General features: G+C 36.7%; 1 protein-coding gene across 1 annotated transcript; it reads left to right on the top strand.

Annotated features, from left to right (window-relative positions):
* Positions 1–525: 525 nt before the first annotated feature.
* On the top strand, positions 526–10,400 carry LOC132555053 (mucin-1-like; the record flags this gene model as incomplete). Its single annotated transcript, XM_060219393.1, has 5 exons — positions 526–1,441; positions 2,131–2,276; positions 3,030–3,129; positions 3,332–3,428; positions 10,379–10,400. Coding segments are annotated over exons 1-5 (1,281 nt in total), but the record flags the coding sequence as incomplete, so codon positions are not given.
* Between the last annotated feature and the right edge of the window lie 1,283 nt (positions 10,401–11,683).

The raw sequence follows: 11,683 nt of genomic DNA, 5'->3' as shown, positions 1-11,683 counted from the left end.
TACATACCAGAAATAACCATAAAAGGTTATCTCCTTATGTTGTACCCAATGGCTTGCAACTTGTATTTTGTAATCGAGAGAAATGTTTCCCTGGTTAATACTGCGGATGGTTAAACATTGTAGATAATATATTGATACATTTTTATGGTCAAGATCATCCTTATGAACATCTTGAAAGTTTGTTATGCCTTACATATATCACAAATTTCTGACCGATTCTTGACCATCGTAGAAATGTCAATCGTGGTAGTTTTATAAGGGTAGAAAGCTAAGATCAAACCGCTATCGTCCCGAGATAATGAAGATCTAGGTCATTGCTAGGGTTAAATTCGAGGTCGTCAATATTGTCAGAAGTACGGATGAATGTAATCATTATTTGTTGTCGGGTAGAGGCAGACAGATGTACCCGGTGTCTGTCAGCTTGCGTGTGTTGTAATCTATACTAACAGTTCATAAAGCACAAACCACGAGAGAAAAATGGATTTACCTAAAGGAACAGCCATTATTTATATGGTTTTGGTAATAATGTATGGGTGCGTTAGTGCCGAAATTACAGTGTCAAATGTGGCATCAATCAGCCCAGACTCCACGACGAACCCGGGGCCCAGTGTTGGTGTCACGGACAGTCCAAGCCCTGCCTCAAAACCGGGAACAAGTGTTGGTGTCCTGGGCAGTCAAACCCCTGCCTCAAAACCGGGAACAAGTGTTGGTGTCACGGGCAGTCCAACCCCTGCCTCAAAAACGGGACCTACTGTTGGTGTTACGGGCAATCCAAGCCCTGCCTCAAAACCGGGAACAAGTGTTGGTGTCCTGGGCAGTCAAACCCCTGCCTCAAAACAGGGAACAAGTGTTGGTGTCACGGGCAGTCCAACCCCTGCCTCAAAAACGGGACCTACTGTTGGTGCCACGGGCAGTCCAAGCCATTCCCCAAACCTGGGACCAAGTGTCGGAGCCACAAGCCATCTGATCTCCGACAAAACCCAGCCACCCAGTGTTTCTGTCATGGGAAGCTCGACTCCGACAGGAAAACCGGTGCCAAATATTGCTACTACAAAAATCCCAACATCAGTGAAAAATCAGACAACTCAAACCTCATCAGCAGTAAACACGAATTTTTTTGAAAATATACAAAAGTTTCTATTAAATTCCCAAGCCACCAAACTTATTCAGAATCAAATTGGAGACTTCATTAAAACCAACAATGTCTCGTTTCCTATCTCAGTCATGACACCAGAAAATTTACAAAAAGTCCTACAGTTACTTGGCTCTGGTTCCAATAACTTACAAGGTATTTCTCAGTACGCGGGATTGCTCGGGAACTTTTCTAATGATCTACGGAATGTTACTGAAGAATTGGAACAGCACATCTCACCTCAGTGTTTCAGTCACTTAGAATTTCTTGTCTCGGAACTTCTGAAAAGGGAGCAATGGGCATTCAAAAGTAAGTAGTATCACGATGGGCGATCAACAGTAAGTATCACAATGGACGATCAAAACTAAATAGTATCACGATGGGCGATCAAAAGTAAGTAGTATCACGATGGGCGATCAAAAGTCAGTAGTATCACGATGGGCGATCAAAAGTAAGCAGTATCACGATGGGCGATCAAAGGAAGTAGTATCACGATGGGCGATCAGAAGTAAGTAGTATCACGATGGGCGAACAAAAGTAAGCAGTATCACGATGGGCGATCAAAGGAAGTAGTATCACGATGGGCGATCAGAAGTAAGTAGTATCACGATGGGCGATAAAAAGTATGTAGTATCACGATGGTCGATCAAGAGTTATTCTTATCAATGTATTTTATTCTAATTGTTTCCCATGTATAACAAGTATGACATTTATTTGTCTAGAACAGCTGCCGACTTTCCACCGATTTTACCTGTATGTTTTTGACGTACTCTGTCCCGATTGTCTTGTCAACGATATAATGTATCTAAATGATAATACTTACTCCCCGATACAACCTCAGTGGTGTCATCCCTTTCCGTAAGATTATCAATTATCGATACACTGGTGACATCTATACATAACATGTGACATTAATATCGATTGCATTACCATCATTCTTACTAATTGATTTTAGTTTTCAATAAAGTGGTGTTATCCTGGTATTTGTACGGTTTCAGTGATAGACGCTTCAGGAAAGATCCCAGCCGGAATTCTTGATGGAAACATGGTGTGGATGGGTTCATACGACGAGTGTCTGAAGGTCGATACCGAGAAGTTCCAAGGGCAACACTGCACGACTACTCTTTCTGTTGCTTCGATACTGGTATTATTTATTTACCTGGTCACATGATATATTAACCAGATCACATGATGTATTTCGCAGGTCACATGACGAGTGTACTTGATCATATCTTTTTTTATATGAATAACGACATATCAAAGAAACTCGATAAAAACATAATGGAAGAGACAGGTCTGAACTGTGTAAACTGATTTCATTCAAAGTAATATCGTATTTGAAGCGAGAGTCGATTGATGGAGTCACGTGACCTGCTGGCATATATCGAATAAGACTAGGTGATTCAGAATTGTTAGCGTCCTCCGCTTCTAGATCATTGCATAACGGTTACTCCATGAGGTGACACCCTTGATAAAAAAAAATCAGTAAAAATGTTTTTACCGTGATGTCACCTTGTTTGAAATCGTTAGACAGATTTACATGACATTAACCTGACCTTTTCCCCCCATGTTTTTTTCTTGTATTTTCTTTTAATATATCTTTTTCTTATTTAAACCTAGTTTCATCGATTTTGAATTAAGAATCTATGTCCTACATCTATTCACCACCTAACGACCCATTGAGATGGTCGTATACAAAGTAGTGTCGTAAAAGTGACTTCAGTTACGATATTTTATAGATACATAACTCCGAGTGTGGTAGTGCTCATAGACTTGATACCGAAATTAATGCTTCTGTAGTTATTGTCATCCTATGTTTTACATCATTCGACTTAGTTTTCATGTTATTTGACACAGCAGATAACCTGCACCGGTATATGATTTTACACTCATTCAGGGATCCATGTTTGATATACCGGCGGGACTAGACGTACATCTTGGTGTGTGTATGCCAGATAGCTGTAACGTATCGGAGACGAATGCCGTGTTAAATACCCGTAAGACTTTTGTCTGTGTATTTATAATCCTTTGTTTTAAATGGACGATTCTTTATTTCTTATCGCTTATTTATCGTTACTGAACTATATTACATCGTGTATTGTGTAACCATTGGAGATAGTTAAACTTTCTGTGTCTGTCTGCCGTCCTATAACTGTTACCATCACCTATTATTCACCAAGATATTTGATGTATTTTCAGTATTGGGATTACTGCCCCTTGGTGAAAACAAACTCAGTGCTTCGAATGTCGCTTGTTCCGAACGTCCCGAGTATGACGACCTCGCTATCGGAGGATTGTAAGTTTGAAATGGCAGTTTCAAAGGTCTTGAATTATTCTTTTTTTAAATGTTGAGTTTCTAAACCCTCCCCAATAGCCTACAAAATATAAAGCCTGTGTCGTTTGTTCAATCCTTTTTCTCTGAGACAAAATATGCTAAGAAATGAAGTATGAATTTCAACTCATTTGCAATCAAACACAAAATCTACACGACAAAGGAAAATGTTTGTTAATGACAAAAATAAAATGAAAGCTTCATAAATAAATGCCATGTTTTGTATTTATTCCATATTGTACGTATATAATGTAGTTTATCTAGTATAAAATTCAATTTCCATGATCTTGTCTCCCCTATATGTAATTTTGACCTAGTTATCGACATTGCCATGAAGTAAGACTAGGATATCAAGTCAATATACGTGCGTGTGTGGAACACTAAAACAGATCAATTCGGTAGTATTGGGTTAAACTTAGAGAATCAAGAAGGAAAAAAGTATATCAATTCGGTAGTATTGGGTTAAACTTAGAGAATCAAGAAGGAAAAAAGTATATCAATTCGGTAGTATTGGGTTAAACTTGGAGAATCAAGAAGGAAAAAAGTATATCAATTCGGTAGTATTGGGTTGAACTTAGAGAATCAAGAAGGAAAAAAGTATATCAATTCGGTAGTATTGGGTTAAACTTAGAGAATCAAGAAGGAAAAAAGTATATCAATTCGGTAGTATTGGGTTAAACTTAGAGAATCAAGAAGGAAAAAAGTATATCAATTCGGTAGTATTGGGTTAAACTTAGAGAATCAAGAAGGAAAAAAGTATATCAATTCGGTAGTATTGGGTTAAACTTAGAGAATCAAGAAGGAAAAAAGTATATCAATTCGGTAGTATTGGGTTAAACTTAGAGAATCAAGAAGGAAAAAAGTATATCAATTCGGTAGTATTGGGTTAAACTTAGAGAATCAAGAAGGAAAAAAGTATATCAATTCGGTAGTATTGGGTTAAACTTAGAGAATCAAGAAGGAAAAAAGTATATCAATTCGGTAGTATTGGGTTAAACTTAGAGAATCAAGAAGGAAAAAAGTATATCAATTCGGTAGTATTGGGTTAAACTTAGAGAATCAAGAAGGAAAAAAGTATATCAATTCGGTAGTATTGGGTTAAACTTAGAGAATCAAGAAGGAAAAAAGTATATCAATTCGGTAGTATTGGGTTAAACTTAGAGAATCAAGAAGGAAAAAAGTATATCAATTCGGTAGTATTGGGTTAAACTTAGAGAATCAAGAAGGAAAAAAGTATATCAATTCGGTAGTATTGGGTTAAACTTAGAGAATCAAGAAGGAAAAAAGTAAAGGGAAACATAACTATCACAAAACTAAAAAGCTTGTGTATATGGTACTGATGACCTCTGACCTTTAAAAGCTTTACTGTGTATATCTTGGTATCATGGTATCAACATCTCTATCGGGCTGGAAATTGGTGGTCATTGGTCAACTTTAAACGATCAAAATCTGGGTAGGGTATATATGTGAGCCCAAGCTCATGTTCCTTTTGGTTGTAAATATTGTACTGTTCATTTTATTATCGCAGTGTGTAGTGTGTTTTGTCCTGATAATGTTGTTCTTTATTACAGTACAGTGTGTGGTGTGTTTTGTCCTGTTAATGTTGTTCTTTATTACAGTACAGTGTGTGGTGTGTTTTGTCCTGTTAATGTTGTTCTTTATTACAGTACAGTGTGTGGTATGTTATAATGATAATGTTGTTCTTTATTACAGTACAGTGTGTGGTGTGTTTTGTCCTGATAATGTTGTTCTTTATTACAGTACAGTGTGTAGTGTGTTTTGTCCTGGTGATGTTCTTTATTACAGTACAGTGTGTAGTGTGTTTTGTCCTGGTGATGTTCTTTATTACAGTACAGTGTGTGGTGTGCTATAATGATAATGTTGTTCTTTATTACAGTACAATGTGTAGTGTGTTTTGTCCTGGTGATGTTCTTTATTACAGTACAGTGTGTGGTGTGTTTTGTCCTGATAATGTTGTTCTTTATTACAGTACAGTGTGTAGTGTGTTTTGTCCTCATTATGTTGTTTCTTATTACAGTACAGTGTGTGGTGTGTTTTGTCCTGGTGATGTTGTTCTTTATTACAGTACAGTGTGTAGTGTGTTATAATGATAATGTTGTTCTTTATTACAGTACAGTGTGTGGTGTGCTATAATGATAATGTTGTTCTTTATTACAGTACCGTGTGTGGTGTGTTATAATGATAATGTTGTTCTTTATTACAGTACAGTGTGTAGTGTGTTTTATCCTGATAATGTTGTTCTTTATTACAGTACAGTGTGTGGTGTGTTATAATGATAATGTTGTTCTTTATTACAGTACAGTTTGTGGTGTGTTATAATGATAATGTTGTTCTTTATTACAGTACAGTGTGTAGTGTGTTTTGTCCTGGTGATGTTCTTTATTACAGTACAGTGTGTGGTGTGTTTTGTCCTGGTGATGTTCTTTATTACAGTACAGCGTGTGGTGTGTTATAATGATAATGTTGTTCTTTATTACAGTACAGTGTGTGGTATGTTATAATGATAATGTTGTTCTTTATTAGAGTACAGTGTATGGTGTGTTTTGTCCTGGTGATGTTCTTTATTACAGTACAGTGTGTGGTGTGTTTTGTCCTGGTGATGTTCTTTATTACAGTACAGTGTGTGGTGTGTTTTGTCCTGGTGATGTTCTTTATTACAGTACAGTGTGTGGTGTGTTTTGTCCTGGTGATGTTCTTTATTACAGTACAGTGTATGGTGTGTTTTGTCCTGGTGATGTTCTTTATTACAGTACAGTGTGTGGTATGTTATAATAATAATGTTGTTCTTTATTACAGTACAGTGTGTAGTGTGTTTTGTCCTGGTGATGTTCTTTATTACAGTACAGTGTGTGGTGTGTTTTGTCCTGATAATGTTGTTCTTTATTACAGTACAGTGTGTGGTGTGTTTTGTCCTGATAATGTTGTTCTTTATTACAGTACAGTGTGTGGTGTGTTTTGTCCTGGTGATGTTCTTTATTACAGTACAGTGTGTGGTGTGTTTTGTATGTTCTTTATTACAGTACAGTGTGTGGTGTGGTTTATCCTGATAATGTTGTTCTTTATTCCAGTACAGTGTGTGGTGTGTTTTATCCTGATAATGTTGTTCTTTATTACAGTACAGTGTGTGGTGTGTTTTGTCCTGGTGATGTTCTTTATTACAGTACAGTGTGTGGTGTGGTTTATCCTGATAATGTTGTTCTTTATTCCAGTACAGTGTGTGGTGTGTTTTATCCTGATAATGTTGTTCTTTATTACAGTACCGTGTGGTATGTTATAATAATAATGTTGTTCTTTATTACAGTACTGTGAGTAGTGTGTTCTGTCCTGGTGATGTTCTTTATTACAGTACAGTGTGTAATGTGTTTTGTTCTGATAATGTTGTTCTTTATTACAGTACAGTGTGTAGTGTGTTTTATCCTGATAATGTTGTTCTTTATTACAGTACAGTGTGTGGTGTGTTATAATGATAATGTTGTTCTTTATTACAGTACAGTGTGTAGTGTGTTTTGTCCTGGTGATGTTCTTTATTACAGTACAGTGTTTGGTGTGTTTTGTCCTGGTGATGTTCTTTATTACAGTACTGCGTGTGGTGTGTTATAATGATAATGTTGTTCTTTATTACAGTACAGTGTGTGGTATGTTATAATGATAATGTTGTTCTTTATTAGAGTACAGTGTATGGTGTGTTTTGTCCTGGTGATGTTCTTTATTACAGTACAGTGTGTGGTATGTTATAATAATAATGTTGTTCTTTATTACAGTACAGTGTGTGGTGTGTTTTGTCCTGATAATGTTGTTCTTTATTACAGTACAGTGTGTGGTGTGTTTTATCCTGATAATGTTGTTCTTTATTACAGTACCGTGTGGTATGTTATAATAATAATGTTGTTCTTTATTACAGTACAGTGTGTAGTGTGTTCTGTCCTGGTGATGTTCTTTATTACAGCACAGTGTGTGGTGTGTTATAATGATAATGTTGTTCTTTATTACAGTACAGTGTGTGGTGTGTTTTGTCCTGATAATGTTGTTCTTTATTACAGTACAGTGTGTAGTGTGTTTTGTCCTGATAATGTTGTTCTTTATTACAGTACAGTGTGTGGTGTGTTTTGTCCTGATAATGTTGTTCTTTATTACAGTACAGTGTGTGGTGTGTTTTGTCCTGATAATGCTGTTCTTTATTACAGTACAGTGTGTGGTGTGTTTTGTCCTGGTGATGTTCTTTATTACAGTAGAGTGTGTGGTGTGTTTTGTCCTGGTGATGTTGTTCTTTATTACAGTACAGTGTGTAGTGTGTTTTATCCTGATAATGTTGTTCTTTATTACAGTACAGTGTGTGGTGTGTTCTGTCCTGGTGATGTTCTTTATTACAGTACAGTGTGTGGTGTGTTTTGTCCTGGTGATGTTCTTTATTACAGTACAGTGTGTGGTGTGTTTTGTCCTGGTGATGTTGTTCTTTATTACAGTACAGTGTGTGGTGTGTGTTGTCCTGGTGATGTTCTTTATTACAGTACAGTGTGTGGTATGTTTTGTCCTGATAATGTTGTTCTTTATTACAGTACAGTGTGTGGTGTGTTTTGTCCTGGTGATGTTGTTCTTTATTACAGTACAGTGTGTGGTGTGTTTTGTCCTGATAATGTTGTTCTTTATTACAGTACAGTGTGTGGTGTGTTTTGTCCTGGTGATGTTCTTTATTACAGTACAGTGTGTAGTGTGTTTTATCCTGATAATGTTGTTCTTTATTACAGTACAGTGTGTGGTGTGCTATAATGATAATGTTGTTCTTTATTACAGTACAGTGTGTGGTGTGTTTTGTCCTGTTAATGTTGTTCTTTATTACAGTACAGTGTGTGGTATGTTATAATGATAATGTTGTTCTTTATTACAGTACAGTGTGTAGTGTGTTCTGTCCTGGTGATGTTCTTTATTACAGTACAGTGTGTAGTGTGTTTTGTCCTGGTGATGTTCTTTATTACAGTACAGTGTGTGGTGTGTTTTATCCTGATAATGTTGTTCTTTATTACAGTACAGTGTGTGGTGTGTTTTGTCCTGATAATGTTGTTCTTTATTACAGTACAGTGTGTGGTGTGTTTTGTCCTGTTAATGTTGTTCTTTATTACAGTACAGTGTGTGGTGTGTTTTGTCCTGATAATGTTGTTCTTTATTACAGTACCGTGTGGTATGTTATAATAATAATGTTGTTCTTTATTACAGTACAGTGTGTAGTGTGTTTTGTCCTGGTGATGTTCTTTATTACAGTACAGTGTGTAGTGTGTTTTGTCCTGATAATGTTGTTCTTTATTACAGTACAGTGTGTGGTGTGTTTTGTCCTGCTGATGTTCTTTATTACAGTACAGTGTGTAGTGTGTTTTGTCCTGGTGATGTTGTTCTTTATTACAGTACAGTGTGTGGTGCGTTTTATCCTGATAATGTTCTTCTTTATTACAGTACAGTGTGTGGTGCGTTTTGTCCTGGTGATGTTGTTCTTTATTACAGTACAGTGTGTGGTGCGTTTTATCCTGGTGATGTTGTTCTTTATTGCAGTACAGTGTGTGGTGTGTTTTGTCCTGGTGATGTTGTTCTTTATTACAGTACAGTGTGTAGTGTGTTCTGTCCTGGTGATGTTCTTTATTACAGTACAGTGTGTGGTGTGTTTTGTCCTGGTGATGTTCTTTATTACAGTATAGTGTGTGGTGTGTTTTGTCCTGGTGATGTTGTTCTTTATTACAGTACAGTGTGTGGTGTGTGTTGTCCTGGTGATGTTCTTTATTACAGTACAGTGTGTAGTGTGTGTTGTCCTGGTGATGTTCTTTATTACAGTATAGTGTGTGGTGTGTTTTGTCCTGATAATGTTGTTCTTTATTACAGTACAGTGTGTGGTGTGTTTTGTCCTGGTGATGTTCTTTTTTACAGTACAGTGTGTGGTGCGTTTTATCCTGTTAATGTTGTTCTTTATTACAGTACAGTGTGTGGTGCGTTTTATCCTGATAATGTTGTTCTTTATTACAGTACAGTGTGTGGTGCGTTTTATCCTGATAATGTTGTTCTTTATTACAGTACCGTGTGGTATGTTATAATAATAATGTTGTTCTTTATTACAGTACAGTGTGTAGTGTGTTTTGTCCTGGTGATGTTCTTTATTACAGTACAGTGTGTAGTGTGTTTTGTCCTGATAATGTTGTTCTTTATTACAGTACAGTGTGTGGTGTGTTTTGTCCTGCTGATGTTCTTTATTACATTACAGTGTGTGGTGTGTTTTGTCCTGTTAATGTTGTTCTTTATTACAGTACAGTGTGTGGTGTGTTTTGTCCTGGTGATGTTCTTTATTACAGTACAGTGTGTAGTGTGTTTTGTCCTGATAATGTTGTTCTTTATTACAGTACAGTGTGTAGTGTGTTTTGTCCTGGTGATGTTCTTTATTACAGTACAGTGTGTAGTGTGTTTTGTCCTGATAATGTTGTTCTTTATTACAGTACAGTGTGTGGTGTGTTTTGTCCTGCTGATGTTCTTTATTACAGCACAGTGTGTGGTGTGTTTTGTCCTGTTAATGTTGTTCTTTATTACAGTACAGTGTGTGGTGTGTTTTGTCCTGCTGATGTTCTTTATTACATTACAGTGTGTGGTGTGTTTTGTCCTGTTAATGTTCTTCTTTATTACAGTACAGTGTGTAGTGCGTTTTATCCTGTTAATGTTCTTCTTTATTACAGTACAGTGTGTGGTGCGTTTTATCCTGATAATGTTCTTCTTTATTACAGTACAGTGTGTGGTGCGTTTTATCCTGATAATGTTCTTCTTTATTACAGTACAGTGTGTAGTGTGTTTTGTCCTGGTGATGTTGTTCTTTATTACAGTACAGTGTGTGGTGTGTTTTGTCCTGGTGATGTTCTTTATTACAGTACAGTGTGTGGTGTGTTTGTCCTGATAATGTTGTTCTTTATTACAGTACAGTGTGTGGTGCGTTTTATCCTGATAATGATGTTCTTTATTACAGTACAGTGTGTAGTGTGTTTTGTCCTGGTGATGTTGTTCTTTATTACAGTACAGTGTGTGGTGTGTTTTGTCCTGGTGATGTTCTTTATTACAGTACAGTGTGTGGTGCGTTTTATCCTGTTAATGTTGTTCTTTATTACAGTACAGTGTGTGGTGCGTTTTATCCTGATAATGTTCTTCTTTATTACAGTACAGTGTGTGGTGTGTTTTGTCCTGGTGATGTTGTTCTTTATTACAGTACAGTGTGTGGTGTGTTTTGTCCTGGTGATGTTGTTCTTTATTACAGTACAGTGTGTGGTGCGTGTTATCCTGGTGATGTTGTTCTTTATTGCAGTACAGTGTGTGGTGTGTTTTGTCCTGGTGATGTTGTTCTTTATTACAGTACAGTGTGTAGTGTGTTCTGTCCTGGTGATGTTCTTTATTACAGTACAGTGTGTGGTGTGTTTTGTCCTGGTGATGTTCTTTATTACAGTATAGTGTGTGGTGTGTTTTGTCCTGGTGATGTTGTTCTTTATTACAGTACAGTGTGTGGTGTGTGTTGTCCTGGTGATGTTCTTTATTACAGTACAGTGTGTAGTGTGTGTTGTCCTGGTGATGTTCTTTATTACAGTACAGTGTGTGGTGTGTTTTGTCCTGATAATGTTGTTCTTTATTACAGTACAGTGTGTGGTGTGTTTTGTCCTGGTGATGTTCTTTTTTACAGTACAGTGTGTGGTGCGTTTTATCCTGTTAATGTTGTTCTTTATTACAGTACAGTGTGTAGTGTGTTTTGTCCTGGTGATGTTCTTTATTACAGCACAGTGTGTGGTGCGTTTTATCCTGATAATGTTGTTCTTTATTACAGTACAGTGTGTAGTGTGTTTTGTCCTGGTGATGTTCTTTATTACAGCACAGTGTGTAGTGTGTTTTGTCCTGATAATGTTGTTCTTTATTACAGTACAGTGTGTGGTGTGTTTTGTCCTGGTGATGTTCTTTATTACAGCACAGTGTGTGGTGCGTTTTATCCTGATAATGTTGTTCTTTATTACAGTACAGTGTGTAGTGTGTTTTGTCCTGGTGATGTTCTTTATTACAGCACAGTGTGTAGTGTGTTTTGTCCTGATAATGTTGTTCTTTATTACAGTACAGTGTGTGGTGTGTTTTGTCCTGGTGATGTTCTTTATTACATTACAGTGTGTGGTGTGTTTTGTCCTGTTAATGTTGTTCTTTAT

The sequence above is a fragment of the Ylistrum balloti genome, unplaced genomic scaffold (assembly GCF_031769215.1).
Source record: "Ylistrum balloti isolate Yb309-2 unplaced genomic scaffold, AGI_CSIRO_Ybal_v1 Utg370450, whole genome shotgun sequence".
In the NCBI taxonomy this organism is placed as follows: domain Eukaryota; kingdom Metazoa; phylum Mollusca; class Bivalvia; order Pectinida; family Pectinidae; genus Ylistrum; species Ylistrum balloti.
The sequence above is the reverse complement of the archived record's forward strand: the minus strand, read 5'-3'. Positions and strand labels throughout refer to the sequence as shown.